This window comes from Salvelinus alpinus, chromosome 7, assembly GCF_045679555.1.
Source record: "Salvelinus alpinus chromosome 7, SLU_Salpinus.1, whole genome shotgun sequence".
Classification (NCBI taxonomy): domain Eukaryota; kingdom Metazoa; phylum Chordata; class Actinopteri; order Salmoniformes; family Salmonidae; genus Salvelinus; species Salvelinus alpinus.
The window spans coordinates 66,650,100-66,671,817 of NC_092092.1; the positions used below are offsets into that span (position 1 = coordinate 66,650,100).

General features: G+C 43.7%; 1 protein-coding gene across 1 annotated transcript in view; it reads right to left on the bottom strand.

The window, feature by feature from the left end:
* The window catches only part of LOC139581503 (AF4/FMR2 family member 2-like), a 336,506-nt gene that overhangs the window by 13,802 nt on the left and 300,986 nt on the right, over window positions 1–21,718 (bottom strand). Inside the window, exons 10-19 of the mRNA XM_071411328.1 lie at window positions 17,787–17,946; window positions 15,591–16,712; window positions 15,321–15,436; window positions 12,209–12,470; window positions 11,593–11,729; window positions 9,370–9,433; window positions 7,134–7,270; window positions 6,227–6,298; window positions 4,944–5,037; window positions 4,407–4,456 (exon numbers count right to left, since the gene is read on the bottom strand). Of these exons, the coding sequence (XP_071267429.1) occupies window positions 4,407–4,456; window positions 4,944–5,037; window positions 6,227–6,298; window positions 7,134–7,270; window positions 9,370–9,433; window positions 11,593–11,729; window positions 12,209–12,470; window positions 15,321–15,436; window positions 15,591–16,712; window positions 17,787–17,946 (2,214 nt within the window). The remainder of the gene's footprint in view (window positions 1–4,406; window positions 4,457–4,943; window positions 5,038–6,226; window positions 6,299–7,133; window positions 7,271–9,369; window positions 9,434–11,592; window positions 11,730–12,208; window positions 12,471–15,320; window positions 15,437–15,590; window positions 16,713–17,786; window positions 17,947–21,718) is intronic.

Here is a 21,718-nt window from a genome sequence, read left to right on the forward strand (position 1 = left end):
CATACATGTATTGTGTAACATGAAGTCCTATGAGTGTCATCTGATGAAGATCATCAAAGTTTAGTGATTAATCTTATCTCTATTTCTGCTTTTTGTTACTCCTCTCTTTGGCTGGATAAATGGCTGTCTTTTTCTGTGACTTGGCTCTGACCTAACATAATCGTTTGGTGTGCTTTCGTCGTAAAATATTTTTGAAATCGGACACTGTGGCTGGATGTACAACAAGTGTATCTTTAAATTGGTGTAAAATACTTGTATGTTTGAGGAATTTAAATTATGGGATTTCTGTTGTTTTGAATTTGGCGCCCTGCAGTTTCACTGGCTGTTGACGCGGTGAGACACTACCGTCCCACATACCCTAGAGAAGTTAAACAGCTTGGAAAATTCATGGCTTTAGAAGCTTCTGATAGGCTAATTGACAACATTTGAGTCAATTGGAAGGGTACCTGTTGATGTATTTCAAGGCCCACCTTCAATCCCAGTGTCTCTTTGCTTGACATCATGGGAAAATCAAAAGAAATCAGCCAAGACCTCAGAAATAAATAGTAGACCTCCACAAGTCTGGTTCATCCTTGGGAGCAATTTCCAAACGCCTGAAGGTACCACGTTCATCTGTACAAACAATTGTACGCAAGTATAAACACCATGGGATCACACAGCCGTCCTACCGCTCAGGAAGGAGACACGTTCTGTCTCCTATAGATAAACGTACTTTGGTGCGAAAAGTGCAAATCAATCCCAGAACAAGAGCAAAGGACATTGTGAAGATGCTGGAGGAAACAGGTACAAAAGTATCTATATTCACAGTAAAACAAGTCCTATATCGACATAAACTGAAAGACCGCTCAGCAAGGAAGAAGCCACTGCTCCAAAACCGGCATTAAAAAAGCCAGACTACGGTTTGCAACTGCACATGGGGACAAAGATCGTACTTTTTGGAGAAATGTCCTCTGGTCTGATGAAACAAAAATAGAACTGTTTGGCCATCGCTATGTTTGGAGGAAAAAGGGGGAGGCTTGCAAGCCGAAGAACACCATCCCAACCGTGAAGCACGGGGGTGGCAGCATCATGTTGTGGGGGTGCTTTGCTGCAGGAGGGACTGGTGCACTTCACAAAATAGATGGCATGAGGAGGAGGAAAATTAGGTGGAAATATTGAAGCCACATCTCAAGACATCAGTCAGGAAGTTAAAGCTTGGTCGCAAATGGGTCTTCCAAATGGACAATGACCCCAAGCATACTTCCAAAGTTGTGGCAATATGGCTTAATGACAACAAAGTCAAGGTGTTGGAGTGGCCATCACAAAGCCCTGACCTCAATCCTATAGAACATTTGTGGCCAGAACTGAAAAAGCGTGTGCGAGCAAGGAGGCCTACAAACCTGACTCAGTTACACCAGCTCTGTCAGGAGGAATGGGCCAAAATTCACCCAACTTATTGTGGGAAGCTTGTGGAAGGCTACCCGAATCATTTGACCCAAGTTAAACAATTTAAAGGCAATGCTACCAAATACTAATTGAGTGTATGTAAACTTCTGACCCACTAGTAATGTGATGAAAGAAATAAAAGCTGAAAGAAATATTAATAATAATAATAAAATAAAGTGATGATCCTAACTTGCCTAAGATAGGGAATTTTTACTTGGATTAAATGTAAGGAATTGTGAAAAACGGAGTTTAAATGTATTTGGCTTAGGTGTATGTAAACTTCCGACTTCAACTGTATAGGGAGTTAAGTGAATTATATATACAGGGAGTAAAGTGAAGCATGGAGGAGGAGGTGTGAGGATGTGGGGGTGCTTTTTCAAACAGTCATGAAGGAGTTCCCACATATTTTGAGGACTTGTTGGCTGCTTTTCCTTCACTCCGCGGTCCAACTCATCCCAAACCATCCATATTGGGTTGAGGTTGGGTGATTGTGGAGACTAGGTCATCTGATGCAGCACTCCACCACTCTCCTTCTTGGTCAAATTGCCCTCACACAGCATGGAGGTGTGTTTTTTGGGTCATTGTCCTTTTGAAAAACAAAGTCCCACTAAGTGCAAACCAGATGGGATGGTGTATCGCTGCAGAATGCTGTGGTAGCCATGCTGGTTAAGTGTACCTTGAATTCTAAATAAATCACAGACTGTCATCAGCAAAGCACCCCCACACCATCACACATCCTCCTCCATGCGTTACGGTGGGAAATACACATGCAGAGATCATACGTTCACCCACACTGCGTCTCACAAAGACATGGCGGTTAGAACCAAAAATCTCCAATTTGGACTCCAGACCAAAGGACAGATTTCCTACGGTCTGATGTCCATTACTCGTGTTTCTTGGCCCAAGCAGACTGTTCTTTGATGTCCTTTAGTATTGGTGTCTTTTAGTATTGGTGTCCTTTACCACTCTCTGTCAGGGTTAACTACTTTCCGTCAGCTGTACCACTGTGCGTCAGGCTGTACCACTGTCCGTCAGGTTTAACCACTGTCCGTCAGGTTTAACCACTGTCCGTCAGGTTTAACCACTGTCCGTCAGGTTTAACCACTGTCCGTCAGGCTTAACCACTGTCCTTCAGGCTTAACCACTCTCCATCAGGCTTAACCACTGTCCCCCAGGCTTAGACACTGTCATTCAGGCTTTGCCACTGTCCGTCAGGCTTAACCATTGTCCGTCAAGCTTAACCACTGTCCGTCAGGCTTAACCACTCTCCGTCAGGCTTAACCATTCTCCGCCAGGCGTAACCACTGTCCGTCAGGCTTAACCATTCTCCACCAGGCGTAACCACTGTCCGTCAGGCTTAACCACTCTCTGTCAAGCTTAACTACTGTCCGTCAGGCTTAACTACTGTCCGTCAGGCTTAACTACTGTCCATCAGGCTTAACTTCTGTCCGTCAGGCTTAACTACTCTCTGTCAGACTTAATCACTAATACTGATTTGATTTTGTATTATCGGCAAACTAGGGCTTATCTCGGCTTGACAATCATGGCTTGATTTTCTGTCAGCCGGCTTGAGACATCAATCAGAGGACATATTCATCAGTTTTTTAGTGCCAAACACAAACAATCAAGCTCCAGGTCCTGTAATTCAGCACTAAATTGAATGGCACTCCCCCCGTGAAGTTAAATTATGATGCTCTGTCAACAGCTTGCCTCTCTCGGCTCCCTTTCTAATAGTTTGAGGCTTTTGCTGAAATAAACAAACCCTTGATGGTGAAAAAAAACAATAAGGAAAAAAGATTCATGATTGTCAAGGACAGAACAAACAAACTGTGGGAAAGGCCAGAGCAGAGTGTAATCTAATGCTGATTACAGTCCGCAGGTAGCGGAGCTGACACGGGATTAAAAAGGCCAGTTGGTGGCTAATGTGACCATGGTGAACTGGAGGAGGCTGCAGGAGCCCTAGGAGCCAGTAGGATCTGAGGCTAATTGCTTCTGACAGCGCCTCTCACAGCAGAATAGCAGAAGCTGGTCAGTGCTTTGGCTGAGGGCTAGATCCCAGCCCTTGAAAAGACAGGCTCAAGGGAGCTCACAGTCACACACAGAGGATGGCTCACCACCAACTGCCAGACACACTGACGAGCCCCACAGTAGCCCCATGGTATCCCCACAGTAGCTCCTCATTAGCTCCACTGTAGCTTCATGGTAGCTCCACGGTAACTTCATGGTAGCTCCACGGTAACTTCACGGTAGCCCCACGGTAGCCCCACGGTAGCTTCACTGTAGCCCCATGGTAGCCCCACGGTAGCTTCACTGTAGCCCCACGGTAGATTCACTGTAGCCCCATGGTAGTCCCACGGTAGCTTCACTGTAGCCCCACGGTAGCTTCACTGTAGCCCCACGGTAGCTTCACTGTAGCCCCACGGTAGCCCAACGGTAGCTTTACTGTAGCCCCACGGTAGCCCCACGGTAGCTTCACTGTAGCCCCACGGTAGCCCCACAGTAGCTTCACTGTAGCCCCACGGTAGCCCCATGGTAGCTTCCCTGTAGCCCCACGGTAGCTTCACTGTAGCCCCACGGTAGCGCCACGGTAGCTTCACGGTAGATCCACGGTAGCCCCACGGTAGCTCCATGGTAGCCCCATGGTAGCTCCACAGTAGCCCCACGGTAGCCCCACTGTAGGCTGCGAACCCAAACCCAAACACACAGGGTGGATCAGTTAGGTTCAGTTGCCATGGAAAATGCAGAAGAACAGTGAAGCGGTGAGCTCATCCCACCAGTGTGATGTGCTGAAAGCTGGAAGTCACATTGACAGAGGCTCTGTCTGTCATGACCTTTGTCTGAACAAAGCAGTCAGCATCTGAGAGGGTTAGCTTGTTGCTTGGCCAGGAGTAGGCACATACATTGTTCTGTTCAGGGAGATATCTGGTATAAAGAATGCATTGTAATGCAACATTAGATGACTGAGGTGAAATGTTACTCACTTTCCATTGGCTCCCCATGGCGAAGGTACTTGGGAACTTTTAGCCGAGTTCTGGAATGGAAGAGGTTTGTGAGAACAGGACATTTGGCAGCACCACTATACAAACACATTGCACAACTTAGAAAAGCTATCACAGCAATACAAACAGCGTCTCTAGAATAATATGCAACATAATTAATTAAAACAGGTATGTAGATAATTGATACACATAGTTTGCACACTAACCGCGAAAAAATGTATGTTTTTTAATGACCACCATGCAAAGCTAATGAGTACACGCAACTCAACACAAATATAAATTCAATTTATACATTTCAATTAGCTGTACGTGTTCTACAGCTATCACTCTTTTTATTCATAGAAGTTAGAATTAGAGTTAGAATTTGGAGTTAGAATTATAGTTAGAATTTGGAGTTAGAATTAGAGTTAGAATTAGAGTCAGAATTTGGAGTTAGAATTAGTTAGAATTTGGAGTTAGAATTAAAGTTAGAATTTGGAGTAAGAATTAGAGTTAGAAGTTAGAATTAGAGTTAGTTACCTTGAAATACTCCATCAGGGAACGGGAATACTTTACTGCATGGTCCTTCTTTAGTTTGAACATTCTCAAGTACAGGAGGGATAAACAGCGATTGCTATGGAGATAAGAGCATAATAACATTCCATTAAATACAGGACCTACACTAATACAGTATATCTGGTATTGGCAACATAACAGTCTGTGTATCAATTACAGACATTAAGCATCAAATAAATAACTAAGGAAAATGTGTTTTCTAACACATGTCATATCCATGATGCATGAATATTTCATATTGGTGTTATGAAATCTACCTCTCTAATTGCTTAGAAAATAAAAGCTAGAAAACAGAGGCAATAGTCAGACACCAGATGCTTTGGACATATGCACCACCCCATGACATGACACCAGCACTCTGGCATTAATAAGTCATTACCACACTACACTTCCTAGTTTCTCCCGATCTAAACCACATCAGCATGTTCTTGCACGCACGCACGCACGCACGCACGCACGCACGCACGCACGCACGCACGCACGCACGCACGCACGCACGCACGCACGCACGCACACACACACACACACACACACACACACTTTGCCCTCTAAAACAAATTATACACGGATGGATCGTGTCAACCAGTGTCAAATATTTGAATATAATCTCTAATGATGTCTGAACGGTTTACTACCACAGGAATTATGACCTGGGAGTCTCACTCCTACTCTCATCACTGTCTACACTGCTATGACTGAGAGCCTAACCATAACATTCTAACCATAACATTCTAATTCTAACCATTCCATTCTAACCATAACATTCCATTCTAACCATAACATTCTAATTCTAACCATGACATTCTAACCCTGACATTCTACTCAGATTATACAATCAATATGACAGGCAGCATATCCCCTGTAGCTGTGTGGTTAGTATACTGTAGATGTTCATAGGCTGTTGCTAGCCGCCAGGAAATCTTTCATTATCCCTAATAGCTTAATGAAATACAAGAATAATGATCCCCTTTAAGCTGATTAAGTGCTTTAGCAGTGTTTTAAAGCTCCCTTCAAGATACATCCGATTGTCGGGGAGGGATGGCTGAGTGGAGATTTAAATCGTGTTTGAGCGAAGCGGCGGATTTAGCATCTAACGGGTTTGGAAGCCAGCTGGATTTTCTTAAATCAACCCAAACACCCTCACAGGCTAGAGATCCTTGTCCGTCATCACACCCATCAGAGGAATGATGGATTTCCTTCAACCACACAGAGGTTCACATCAGAAACTATATCAAGGGAAAACTCACCACAATACAGCTAATTTCTTCTCGGCTACTGTTGCTGAGTGACTTGTAAAGTTCTTTAACCTCATGGCATATCTTCAAAAGCAGAAAAGACAAAAACATAAATCAATTAATTAATTAATTTCAGTTCAAATAACAAAAAGAGAGGATGACTCAATGTCCATAAAGCCAGGGGAGCATCCATAAAGCCAGGGGAGCATCCATAAAGCCAGGGGAGCATCCATAAAGCCAGGGGAGCATTCATAAAGCCAGGGGAGCATCCACAGAGCCAGGGGAGCATCCATAAAGCCAGGGGAGCATCCATAAAGCCAGGGGAGCATCCATAAAGCCAGGGGACCATCCATAAAGCCAGGGGAGCATCCATAAAGCCAGGGGAGCATTCATAAAGCCAGGGGAGCATCCATAAAGCCAGGGGAGCATCCATAAAGCCAGGGGAGCATTCATAAAGCCAGGGGAGCATCCATAAAGCCAGGGGAGCATCCATAAAGCCAGGGGAGCATTCATAAAGCCAGGGGAGCATTCATAAAGCCAGGGGAGCATCCATAAAGCCAGGGGAGCATTCATAAAGCCAGGGGAGCATCCATAAAGCCAGGGGAGCATCCTTAAAGCCAGGGGAGCATTCATAGAACTGCCGACCTTGTGTCATTTTCTGTGTCTAATCGTTTTTGAGGAAAATATTTCAATCACCGGTGCATGAATCCATGGGTCATATGAGGAGTTACAAGGTCCATCTATTTTCATTTTCACTGCCATTAATAAAATGAGGTCCGCTAATTGCCTTGACTTGTGGGGTAGACTGGAGCAGGGCTGGATTTAATGATGCTCATTTTCACGGAGGGCAGGTAGGGATTGCTGGCCTGAGTGGGGGTGGGAGGCAGGGAGGGAGGGACACATTGGTGGGGACACAAACCTGATGAGTTCAACTGTCTCAGAGTACATAGTGTATGGAGACTTGGCCTCCAGCGGGTCCCGTTCCATGGCGTTGCCACATTCTATGAAAGACAGCGCCCCATCAGCGTAGTTAACAGCTTTGCCATACTTCTCCATCTGTGAAGAACATCGAATATGATCCGCATTAGAGTCACAACACTACAAGGCCACAAAATATTCTCCTCACATGAATTATTTTCCAAAGCCTCAGAGTTCTTGTGAAAACAGATATTAAGCTGATTTAATCAGAAGGAAAAATAACAATGCTACATTAATGTTCGGGAAACGGAACATTCTTTTGATCTTCTTCAATTTTCTCAAATACATTACTAAAAATACAAACTCACAAAGACCCAAAACACAAAACCAAAGAGCCTATGACAAATAAGAAGCTCATGAGCACACAAGTGTAAAATATAATATATTTACACACCACTCTCCACTGAAAGCACCTCTCAAGCAGGTTCTATCCATTTCAAGTAAGCCACTTTTACCACATACGACCGGGCTGGTGGAAGATTCATTACAGCTCAACGATTACAGTCATGTAACAAGGGCAATCAATTCCTTTCATTTTGTATTCATGGATGACTTTACCTCGCAGATCAGATTTATGGCCAAGTGGATGTAACTTCCAATAAAGGACAATGACTGTGGAGATAATTGCTGGAATCCAATTATTAGGGCACTATGAGTGTGTTGGTAAATCACGTCCGCCGCCTGGGCTCAAGGCCCTCTTTGAGGACATTGAAGAGGTGTGAAAGAGACAGATCCCACATCATCACTTAAAAAAGACTACAGATCTCCACAAGGGCTCTCCTCTGTACACCTAGCAGTATTCTTCAGCTAGGACCAGTGTCTGTATGTCTGTCTGTCTGTCTCTTATTAAGACCAGTGTCTGTCTGTCTGATATTAAGACCAGTGTCTGTCTGGTATTAAGACCAGTGTCTGTCTGTCTCTTGTTTATTAAGACCAGTGTCTGTCTGTCTCTTATTAAGACCAGTGTCTGTCTCTTATTAAGACCAGTGTCTGTCTGTTATTAAGACCAGTGTCTGTCTGTTATTAAGACCAGTGTCTGTCTCTTATTAAGACCAGTGTCTGTCTGTTATTAAGACCAGTGTCTGTCTGTTATTAAGACCAGTGTCTGTCTCTTATTAAGACCAGTGTCTGTCTGTTATTAAGACCAGTGTATGTCTGTTATTAAGACCAGTGTCTGTCTCTTATTAAGACCAGTGTCTGTCTCTTATTAAGACCAGTGTCTGTCTGTTATTAAGACCAGTGGCTGTCTCTTATTAAGACCAGTGTCTGTCTGTTATTAAGACCAGTGTCTGTCTCTTAATAAGACCAGTGTCTGTCTGTTATTAAGACCAGTGTCTGTCTCTTATTAAGACCAGTGTCTGTCTCTTATAAAGACCAGTGTCTGTCTCTTATTAAGACCAGTGTCTGTCTGTTATTAAGACCAGTGTCTGTCTCTTATTAAGACCAGTGTCTGTCTCTTATTAAGACCAGTGTCTGTCTCTTATTAAGACCAGTGTCTGTCTGTTATTAAGACCAGTGTCTGTCTGTTATTAAGACCAGTGTCTGTCTCTTATTAAGACCAGTGTCTGTCTGTTTGTTATTAAGACTAGTGTCTGTCTCTTATTAAGACCAGTGTCTGTCTGTTTGTTATTAAGACCAGTGTCTGTCTGTCTGTTATTAAATGCTATGCAGCTGTAACTGATGTGAAATGGCTAGCTAGTTAGCAGTGGTGCGCGCTAATAGTGTTTCAATCGGTGACGTCACTCGCTCTGAGACCTTGAAGTAGTTGTTCCCCTAAAAGCCGCAGCTTTTATGGAGCGATGGGTAACGATGCTTCGTGGGTGTCAGTTGTCGATGTGTGCTGAGGTTCCCTGGTTCGAGCCCAGGTATGGGCGAGGAGAGGGACGGAAGCTATACTGTTACACAGCAGGAATATTTATTCTCTCATTGGCTGAGTCAGACATGCTGCTTGCTAATTGCACATTGGCATGTGTTTGTAAATGGTATTATCACATTGGTCTGTAGCTATATATATTTGTGATGTCATGTAACTGACTAAAACAGAGTATGTTTATTGCCTGGCTCAGACAATGTCAAATGTAAGGAGTTTAGTATGTGTAATATATTCTCTACCAAAGTAAATGCTGTATTAAATGTTTTTAATACATTTTGTGGTGGCTAATAAAACAGCAGCTTACCAGTGCATCTGCTTTGTGCTTCAGTTTCTTGGCTTCCTGCATGTAGTAGTCTGCAGTGTGAACTCTGTGGAGAACACATACATTGAGAATATGTCAGTCATGTCAGTTATGTTGGAAATATAAATCTGTTTGCAGTTGTGTGACTGCCTGGATTGCTTAAGGATAATGTTGTCCTCCAAACGCTGAATATGTTTCATTTTGAATGATCAATACAGAGGAACTCGACTTTGTAATCACATCCCACACATACGTCAACTTCCCTGGGTTCTGTTCTGTTCCATTTTAATCATGTTTGAGACTTAAATTAGTACATACATCATGTCATTCAATCTGTCAGTGCATCATGTCATTCAATCTGTTAGTACATCATGTCATTCAATCTGTCAGTGCATCATGTCATTCAATCTGTCAGTACATCATGTCATTCAATCTGTCAGTACATCATGTCATTCAATCTGTCAGTACATCATGTCATTCAATCTGTCAGTGCATCATGTCATTCAATCTGTTAGTACATCATGTCATTCAATCTGTCAGTGCATCATGTCATTCAATCTGTTAGTACATCATGTCATTCAATCTGTCAGTGCATCATGTCATTCAATCTGTCAGTGCATCATGTCATTCAATCTGTCAGTGCATCATGTCATTCAATCTGTCAGTACATCATGTCATTCAATCTGTCAGTACATCATGTCATTCAATCTGTCAGTGCATCATGTCATTCAATCTGTTAGTACATCATGTCATTCAATCTGTCAGTGCATCATGTCATTCAATCTGTTAGTACATCATGTCATTCAATCTGTCAGTACATCATGTCATTCAATCTGTCAGTACATCATGTCATTCAATCTGTCAGTGCATCATGTCATTCAATCTGTCAGTACATCATGTCATTCAATCTGTCAGTACATCATGTCATTCAATCTGTCAGTGCATCATGTCATTCAATCTGTTAGTACATCATGTCATTCAATCTGTCAGTGCATCATGTCATTCAATCTGTCAGTGCATCATGTCAATCAATCTGTCAGTACATCATGTCATTCAATCTGTCAGTACATCATGTCATTCAATCTGTCAGTACATCATGTCATTCAATCTGTCAGTGCATCATGTCATTCAATCTGTTAGTACATCATGTCATTCAATCTGTCAGTACATCATGTCATTCAATCTGTCAGTGCATCATGTCAATCAATCTGTCAGTACATCATGTCAATCTGTCAGTACATCATGTCATTCAATCTGTTAGTACATCATGTCATTCAATCTGTCAGTACATCATGTCATTCAATCTGTCAGTGCATCATGTCATTCAATCTGTTAGTACATCATGTCATTCAATCTGTCAGTACATCATGTCAATCAATCTGTTAGTACATCATGTCATTCAATCTGTCAGTACATCATGTCATTCAATCTGTCAGTATATCATGTCATTCAATCTGTCAGTACATCATGTCAATCAATCTGTTAGTACATCATGTCATTCAATCTGTCAGTACATCATGTCAATCAATCTGTCAGTACATCATGTCATTCAATCTGTTAGTATATCATGTCATTCAATCTGTCAGTACATCATGTCATTCAATCTGTCAGTGCATCATGTCATTCAATCTGTCAGTGCATCATGTCAATCAATCTGTCAGTACATCATGTCAATCTGTCAGTACATCATGTCATTCAATCTGTTAGTACATCATGTCATTCAATCTGTCAGTGCATCATGTCATTCAATCTGTCAGTGCATCATGTCATTCAATCTGTCAGTGCATCATGTCATTCAATCTGTCAGTACATCATGTCATTCAATCTGTCAGTACATCATGTCATTCAATCTGTCAGTGCATCATGTCATTCAATCTGTCAGTGCATCATGTCATTCAATCTGTCAGTACATCATGTCATTCAATCTGTCAGTGCATCATGTCATTCAATCTGTTAGTACATCATGTCATTCAATCTGTTAGTACATCATGTCATTCAATCTGTCAGTGCATCATGTCATTCAATCTGTCAGTACATCATGTCATTCAATCTGTTAGTACATCATGTCATTCAATCTGTCAGTGCATCATGTCAATCAATCTGTCAGTACATCATGTCATTCAATCTGTTAGTACATCATGTCATTCAAATTTGTCAGTACATCAGAGACAAAAAACACAATATGTGTTTTTGAAGTGTTTGGAGAAGTTAGTTAGTCATACATACTTGTTATTGAACGTTAGCTTCGGTCTTCTTGGCTCCATGTGGTCCATGGACAGAGATGAGGGGTTGGACCAAAGGTCAGAATCAGATTGACCGTTACCATGGAAACTGCCAGATGGTTTGCTGTGGGTATCTTCCTCCTGTGAGATGGAGGGGTCAATTAAAATGCTAATTAGCATCCAGCAGTAAGTCTAATAACACTGTAAGGATTCATCTTGGTGATTTGGACTGCCGTTACGTTGTGGCTATGGTGTATTTTTTTCTGTCCTGGCTTTAAACATATTCAGCCATTTCCCTCTCTTCAAGGCTGTTTATAACTCCTTTCAAAGGGTAATTAGATTAGATTTGCAAAAACACAGGAAATAGTGGTAGAAGCCTGGAGCAGAGAAATTATCTGCAGCAACAGCACCGTCTTCCAACTTCTCTGCACAATGAATTGTAGAAGACACGTTCTCTTAGCAAACGGAGTGGACGCAAAAGTTTCACACTTTAAAATAATAGTTTAAACCATCCATTTACAAAATGTTGCTCGGTAATTGATGATGATAGCAGTACAAAAGTAATAAATACCATTTTACTGTATAATAACACCGAAGAACAACAGCTTGCCCCTACTTACACTGCTTGTCTTGGAATGTGAGAAGAATTTGCTCTCTCCTTTGCTGCGGTGCTTGTGTGAGGAAGAGGAGGATGAGGAGGAGGAGGAGAAGGGGGGCAGAGAGCAGCTGAGGGTGGGTAGTAATAAGGCGCCACTAGCGCTGCCCTCCTGGCTGAAGGAGGAACACTCGCTGGTCCTGCGCTGGCGGACGGGGGGCTCGTCGGAGAGCGGCGACAGCAGGGGAGGCAGCAGCTCTCTCTTCCTGGGCTGTTTCCTCAGAGAGCTGGGATTAGACAAATACAGAAACATTTATGAACGCCAATGTATTGCTTATGAAGTGTTATGACATCCTTATGTAGGTACCTTTCAAAGTGATACCAAAACAGACATAAGAGAAGAAAAATACTTGGCATGACTGCTATGTCATCAAAGTGGTGGATGGATGAAAAAAATGAGAAATGTCTTGACTGTCTGAGGTATTTGTAAAATTGAGAAGTACAGGCATTATGTGCAGGCCTGAAAGAAAGCAGCTGGCCTTAGAACATTCTGTTTGTTAGAATGAATGATTATTTCTGCTTTCATTATAAGACTAATTCAATGCAGCACTATACCGGTAAGGCATAAAGTACAGATTCTTCTCAGTATCTGTTGGGTTTCATAAAAGAGCATATCCAACTGAAAATCTCTTGGAAAAAAAGATCAACCAATGGAACCAAGATTTAAAAAGAACTGACGTTGGCATAAGATGGAGTGAAAGTTTGAGCATAACTAACAAAATTGTACGCTTAATCCAGTATAAACTAATATATATAGAATGTATTACACAAAATTCACAAATGTAACAGTATAATGGTAGAGTCATAATAATAATGACTCAATAATCCATGCTTTCTAGGAATGCTATAAAGTTCAGAAGTTGTGGGCGGAGCTAGAAAGTTACAATATAAACATACTTTTAATCCACCTGTGTGCATATTTCAAGACATGACATATGGGGGGTGTAGTGAGATACCAATGGGCTGTAAAATTATTTTCTCATCACTCATCAAAAACGTATACTAAAAATTAGGAAGTCAATCAATCCGCCATCCTTAATACAATGAAAAAAATGTAATGATTTGTTATTGAAATAGCATGGGCGACTGAGAAAAACAAATTGGTTCAATTTAAGGCCATGTGGCAAACAGTAATGCAGGCAATAGGGATGGGGTTGTGACAGGCGGGTCTGGACGGATGAGACGTAGTCATTGTTTGTATGTGTCTGTAAGTTGTCGGTACGTATGTATACGTTGGTTTTGTTCTTTGGATTGTAAAAAAAGAACGAAAAGGAGTATATCAATGATATTTAATATCATTTAAACATATCCTTTTGGCTTGGTTTAAAACCATAAAAAACGTTTCATTTTTCCACAGAATTTTTTCAGTGCCTGACCCTCTAAGGAGGCAGCCTAGAAATAGGACTAGAAATAGGACTAGAAATAGGACTAGAAATAGCCCTGTAGTGCACTGAGGGGTCAGAATATTGATTGATCAGGCAGTGGAAGGGCAGTTTGTTGAGACAGAAAGCACTTAGATTCACAGTCCTTCTAATATCCACTCATGCTGCAGAAACCTGGCCCCTCAGAGGGGAACCCAGCGGACTGCAGTCTGGATCCACGTGAGTGGGTTCTCGGTATAGCTGTGTGTGTGTGTGCTTCTATTAACAATAACATTTTATCCATTTCTCCATGTTAACAGATAAGAGACAGGTAAGGAAGTTGCCGTTAAATAGTTTCCTCAAAGTCATTATTGAGTTTAAAAACCAGCAAGAATGTAAAGTAGCAGCGAGAAGCCTCACCTCCCTCCTACAGCTACAATATTTTTCACATTGTTTGCAACAACAGATTATTTTCGCCCCCGTTCCCTAAACTCATGGGGATTTTATATATGAGGGAGAAAAATGCTTAGCTGGCGCAAGAGCGCCTAAAGCAGTAACGGGGGAAACGCAGTCAGAAAACCTCATTAGGATTATGTTGCTCAGGTTATTTGTCAACTTGTCATATTTTGTCTTGTTTCACAGGCCTGAAAATGAGCAGAACCCTGGTCGGTTTAACGGAATTAATAAAAAGCATCTTTACACTCCAATCTGATTAAAAGGCTTTGAGGTTGTCTAAATTCAACTGATTTAAAGGCTTTGAGGTTGTCTAAATTCAACTGATTTAAAGGCTTTGAGGTTGTCTAAATTCAACTGATTTAAAGGCTTTGAGGTTGTCTAAATTCAACTGATTTAAAGGCTTTGAGGTTGTCTAAATTCAACTGATTTAAAGGCTTTGAGGTTGTCTAAATTGAACTGATTTAAAGGCTTTGAGGTTGTCTAAATTGAACTGATTTAAAGGCTTTGAGGTTGTCTAAATTCAACTGATTTAAAGGCTTTGAGGTTGTTTAAATTCAACTGATTTAAAGGCTTTGAGGTTGTCTAAATTCAACTGATTTAAAGGCTTTGAGGTTGTCTAAATTCAACTGATTAAAAGGCTTTGAGGTTGTCTAAATTCAACTGATTTAAAGGCTTCAGTCCAGACTAAAGGGTTCAATATTTCTGCACTAGATACCCGTGGCAGCTCATATATCACAGTGCTGGGAAATCATATTAAATATATGCAGTGATTAGTGGTAAAGCTCAGCTAGCGAACACTCCATCCTCCGGACTCACTACACTCGACCCCCCGACCCTTGTCACCAGCGTCCCTTTGATGAGCAGTAGGTCTCCGCAGCGCTAATTAAATATCTAAAATTAGCTTTGGCGCCCTTGTCGGTGTCATGTTACCTTAAAGCTGTAGGACACAGGACACAGGACACAGCAAAGAGCTAGCAGCAGCTAAGGGTATACCGTACTAGAAACATCACTGCTCCTGTACCTCCCAGCATCCTCTCTGAGGAGGATCTACACTGGTTGGACGTAGCCATTCACAACACATACAGTACTACCACCTATCAGAGAAAAACAAGTACACTGTGGACATCCATAATGAATGTGTACATCCCTGTAACCATTTACAGTACATAACAGGATGCTCTACACATTCCTTTTCTCATCCAGTAACCATAGTGATGAGTTAAGTAAGTACTGCACTGTGAGCGGTTCGGCGACACTTACTCTTTTGTGCTAATGTTCTTGTGGTTGTGAATGGGTGAGATGCACGGGGGAAGAAGCATGGAGTCTTTCTCCAACCGTAACTTCTTGCTCCCGCCGACAGCGTTACAATGGTCCGACTGAAGAACACACACACAAACAGCACAGTCAGCATTGAACATACTATCAGCACTTTCTCACTGCTCCTCCATGGACACACTCCAACCACTATCCTACAAACCAATACCAGTTAGTACCTAGAGAGAAAAAGAGTGAGAAAGGTTCTGCACTTGCCTTGTGTTTCCTCTTGGCCTTGCTAGGGGTTTTTTCAACAGGGGTAGACTGTTGACTGGCGGGGGACTGGTGTCTGTGCTTGGTGCTGGGTTCCCAGTGTTCCTGGGGCTCAACCTTCACAGGAGGGGGCTCAGGGGGGTCCTGTCCTGGGATTCTAGACAGGAAGCTCAGCTCGATCTTCACCCACAGTGACTTGATGTCCTCAAAGTCCCTGAGAGGGGACAGCAGTTCGTTCTGGACGATGGGGACAGGGGATAAGAGGGGGTCTTCCAGTAAGCCCCCAACCACAGCAGGGTCTGGGATAGAGATGGAAGTGCTGCAGGTGCTGGTAAGGCTACTGACACTCAGGATATTGCTGTTGCAGTCCTTGGCTGCTTTGAGAGTCTGCAGGCTGCTGGGACCTGGGCAGGGAGGGTTAGGGACCTTGATCAGATCCTCTGGTTCAGAGTGGCACTCAGACGACGAAGACTCCGTCTCGATGAACTCCTTGGACTTGGGGAGGATCCTGCTGGGCCCCCTGTGCTTCTTCTTGTCCAGGACTGGGGCTGGGGGAGGATGAGCTGGAGTAGAAGTAGTGGTAGTGGTGGTGCGAGGTTCCTTCCTAGGGGCAGCTTTCCCACTGGTGCCCTTGGTCCTGGACTTGGGCGGCTCCAGAAGAGGCGGAGGCTCCTTCTCCTTAGGGGTAGTGCTGATGGAGGGGTTGATGGGCTTGGACCAGGAGCTGTGTTCTTCCAGGCTGGATGAGCGCTCCACTTTCTTTGGCTGCTTCTTTCCAATGCTGCGTCTGGCTGGGGCCGGCTCCACCCCCGCCGCTGCTGGGGACTTTGAACTCTTGCCCTCTGAGACCTTTGGTCCAGTCTTGGGCTTGGCCTTCTCTCGGATGGGGCTGAGGAGGACCCGTTCCTTGGCGTCGGTCTGGGCCAGCAGGACGGTGGGCCCAGGCTTGCTCTTTCCTGGGGCCAGGTCCTGGCTCCCAGGTGCCTGCTGGCTGTGGTCAGGCTGGGAGCTGCAGAGCCCATGGCTCTCTCTCTCTGGCTGGGTACTGATAAGTGCTTTGTTGTGTGGGGTCACTTTGTTCAGCCACTTATCCAGCTGCCATTTGTTTGTTGATGGAGGTTCAGGCTGTGTGAGAACAAAATAAGTAGCAAGGACAAAGAATATACAGTTAGATAGATCCACGTTGGTTTGATAGTAGACTACATAGCTTCATAAAACACTGTGTTGACTCATGAAAGTAAAATGTGATAATTCAATTGTCTCTTCAGAGTTATATGCTATCAAACCAACGAGCCAATGTCCTGATGAAGAGACCATTAAAATAGACAGAAACTCATGAATGACTGAGTAGTGCTCCCATATTGTCCTTATGCTAGTCTCCGACCATGCCATCTCACATCATTTGTTTTGTACCATTATGCCCCACGACAAATAGAAGTGTTTCATATGAAATCATAAATACTGTCCTGAATGATCGAAATGATAGCAAATCATTCGGAAAGGAAGTGTTGGAAATGAATTGACTAAGGAATTAAAACCACTGAGTATAAAACAGGGGATAACACATACTTTCCCTTTCACTCTTCCTCTCTGAAAGGCTCAGCCTTTAAATCCCATCTAACATGGCTTCCGGAAAACTCCTGTGTTTTTAGTAAAACATCAGTGGAGTGCACTTAGAGAGGGAATGAGACATCCTTAAAGACAGACAGGCCCTTTTCCTGGCCCACCTGGCTGTTCCCATTGGCTCTTCCCTGGTAGACAGGAAGTCATATGGCCTGTAGAGGGCGCCCAGATGCACTGTGGTAAATATTTACCCGGGTCTAACACTCAGTGCTCCTCTGTGGAATACTACTCTGCCTGGCACTTGAGCTGCTTAAGCTGCCATGCAAGTGTCGAAGTCACTTCACTACCATCAACTGCAACAACCGGGAAAGAGGGAAAGTTGCTACTAAGTCGGGTAGTTTAATCCTATCAAAATAATAGTGATATTAGAGTAGATGGGGGGTTTTCATCCCTGGATCAAAATGTTGTACTAGTGGTATTAGTGTAATATAGTGTGTTTTCTGTAGCCTAAAATAATAGGATAAATGTTTTTCCCTATAATATAACACTGATTGAGTATTGGTTGATAGCACAGTAAAAAATATATGACTGTCCCGGTTGGTTGGTACAATACAGTAAGGAGCGATTGTGTTATACCTCTGGGGTGGCGGTCCGGGAGGCCCCGTTACACTCGCTGTCACTGGAGCTGCTCTCACTGTCTGAATCCGACTCGGAGCTGCTCTCTGATTCACTGGAGCTGGCCGAGGCGCCGCTAGAGTGGCCCGGGTCACTGGTCCGAGACGTGGCCACAGGGATGCTGGGTAGGAGAGATTGAGAGAAAGAACGAGAGAGAAGAAAGAGAGAGAGAGATAGAGAGAAAGAGAGAGAACATATAGAGAAGGACAGAGAGAAAAAAACGTATATATTTTTGTATAGATAAAACATTTACTGTGTGATAGACAAAGCTTTACTGTAGCCTCATATTCCAACAGCACTACCTAGCCCTCTGTGACCCCGGACTGATATCATTCCACTGGCGTGTGTGACTAATGCACTGATGCGCTGTGACGCAGATTTCTTTTGTGTCATCATTTTGCTAAGAGCAGCCTTGTGCTCTGCCTCATGTTTGGCGCCAGCCACACGCCCGGCCTTGTGCTCTCTCTGCTCAGCACGCTCAGCAGCGACACAGAGTTGGACGAGATGAGTCCGCCTGTCACTGACATGACTCCCAAATCCACACAGCCTGAAGACAGCCCCATCAATCACACAGCATCTCTCTCTCTCTCTCTCTCTCTCTCTCTCTCTCTCTCTCTCTCTCTCTCTCTCTCTCTCTCTCTCTCTCTCTCTCTCACACTCTCACACTCTCACTCTCACTCTCACTCTCTCTTATTAAGAGAATAATGCATCTGACATCTGATTATCAATTTCATCAAATACAACATATACAGTGACAAGAAAAAGTATGTGAACCCTTTGGAATTTGAAACGTTGTCATGTTTTTATTCAACACACCATGTAAACATTAACAGTGCAGGGTGAAAAAAGTATATGAACCCTTGGATTTATTAACTGGTTGACCCTCATTTGGCAGCAATAACCTCAACCAAACGTTTTCTGTAGTTGCGTATCAGACCTGCACAACGGTCAGGAGGAATTTTGGACCATTCCTCTTTACAAAACTGTTTCAGTTCAGCAATATTCTTGGGATGTCTGGTGTGAACTGCTCTCTTGAGGTCATGCCACAGCATCTCAATCGAGTTGAGGTCAGGACTCTGACTGGGCCACTCCAGAAGTATTTTCTTCTGTTGAAGCCATTCTGTTGTTGATTTACTTCTGTGTTTTGGGTCGTTGTCCTGTTGCATCACCCAACTTCTGTTGAGCTTCAATTGACGGACAGATAGCCTAACATTCTCCTGCATGTCTTGATAAACATGGGAATTCATTTTTCCGTCAATGATAGCAAGCTGTCCAGCCCTGAGGCAGCAAAGTAGCCCCAAACCATGATGCTCCCTCAACCATATTTTACAGTTGGGATGAGGTTTAGATGTTGGTGTGCTGTGGCTTTTTTTCTCCACACATAGTGTTGTGTGTTCCTTCCAAACAACTCAACTTTAGTTTCATTTGTCCACAGTGTATTTTGGAACATATCTTGGAACATCCAGGTGCTCTTTTGCGAACTTCAGACTTTTGTTTTTTTTGGATAGCAGTGGCTTCATCCGTGGTGTCCTCCCATGAACACCATTCTTGTTTACTATTTTACATATCGTAGACTTGTCAGCGGAGATGTTACCATGTTCCAGAGATTTCTGTAAGTCTTTAGCTGACACTCTAGGATTCTTCTTAACCTCATTGAGCATTCTGCACTGTGCTCTTGCAGTCATCTTTGCAGGACGGCCACTCCTAGGGAGAGTAGCAACAGTGCTGAACTTTCTCCATTTATAGACAATTTGTCTTACTGTGGACTGATGAACATCAAAGCTTTTAGAGATACTTTTGTAACCCTTTCCAGCTTTATGCAAGTCAACAATTCTTAATCTTAGGTCTTCTGAGATCTCTTTTGTTCGAGGCATGGTTCACATCAAGCAATGCTTCATGTGAATAGCAAACTAAGATTTTGTCAGTGTTTTTTATATTGCAGGGCAGCTCTAACCAACATCTCCAACCTTGTCTCATTGATTGGACTCAAGGTTAGCTGAGTCCTGACTCCAATTAGCTTTAGGACAAGTCATTAGCCTTGGGGTTCACATACGTTTTCCAACCTACACGGTGAATGTTTAAATTATGTATTCAATACAGACAAGAAAAATACAATAATTGGTGTGTTGTTTGTTTCAGGACACTGTGTTTGTCTATTGTTGTGACTTAGAGGAAGATCAGATCAAATTTTTTGACAAATTTATGTCGAAATCCAAGTAATTCCAAAGGGTTCGCATACTTTTTCTTGCAACTGTAACTGCAGAACAAAGGAAATTGACATCATGCTTTAATAAGCAATTTATTCTCCCTATTGAAAGTGTCAACACTAGACTAGCTGAAGAAGATGTTGCAGGGGAGTATGGTACTGTGGGCCTGCTGGAGAAGGTAACAGCTCTAGCGGTTGATGATAAATGCCTTCAGGAGGCCGTTTGCTTTCTCACCACCTACGTACTTCATATTCCACACTCTTTCAACTCTCTGTCATGCTACTGGTTCATCTGTTGGATCCGCTTTATAACACAATAAAACCCACACTACTGAACACAGGAGGATGGTGGCACGTTAATTGTGGAGGATGGGCTCGTGCTAATGGCAGAAGCGGAATTGGTGGAATGGTATAAAAAACAACGATGATGATGCCATTCTATTGGCTCTCTTCCAGCCATTATTGTGAGCCGTCCTCGCCTCAGCAGCCTCCACTGCTACTGAAGCCATCTAAAGACGCTCCATCCACTATAGTCTAAAGACCGGTTATAGAGGACCTGAGACACACTGGACAGGACAGTGGAAAATAAACATGATGTGTAATGATGGGGATCTTTTTGTCAACACCCCATTGATGATTGTGTTTTTCTGTAACAGGGTGAGGGGGCATATGGCAGCTTGGAGATCAAATCTGGGACATAGCTGTGGCACTAGGCTCTGGGACATAGCGGTGGCACTAGGCTCTGGGACATAGCGGTGGTACTAGGCTCTGGGACATAGCCGTGGCACTAGGCTCTGGGACATAGCGGTGGCACTAGGCTCTGGGACATAGCTGTGGTACTAGGCTCTGGGACATAGCGGTGGTACTAGGCTCTGGGACATAGCGGTGGTACTAGGCTCTGGGACATAGCGGTGGTACTAGGCTCTGGGACATAGCCGTGGCACTAGGCTCTGGGACATAGCGGTGGTACTAGGCTCTGGGACATAGCGGTGGTACTAGGCTCTGGGACATAGCGGTGGTACTAGGCTCTGGGACATAGCGGTGGTACTAGGCTCTGGGACATAGCCGTGGCACTAGGCTCTGGGACATAGCGGTGGCACTAGGCTCTGGGACATAGCCGTGGTACTAGGCTCTAGGACATAGCGGTGGCACTAGGCTCTGGGACATAGCGGTGGTACTAGGCTCTGGGACATAGCCGTGGCACTAGGCTCTGGGACATAGCCGTGGTACTAGGCTCTAGGACATAGCGGTGGTACTAGGCTCTAGGACATAGCGGTGGTACTAGGCTCTAGGACATAGCGGTGGTACTAGGCTCTAGGACATAGCCGTGGTACTAGGCTCTGGGACATAGCGGTGGTACTAGGCTCTAGGACATAGCCGTGGTACTAGGCTCTGGGACATAGCGGTGGTACTAGGCTCTGGGACATAGCCGTGGCACTAGGCTCTGGGACATAGCGGTGGTACTAGGCTCTGGGACATAGCGGTGGTACTAGGCTCTAGGACATAGCGGTGGTACTAGGCTCTGGGACATAGCGGTGGTACTAGGCTCTGGGACATAGCCGTGGCACTAGGCTCTGGGACATAGCGGTGGCACTAGGCTCTGGGACATAGCGGTTGTACTAGGCTCTGGGACATAGCGGTGGTACTAGGCTCTGGGACATAGCGGTGGTACTAGGCTCTAGGACAT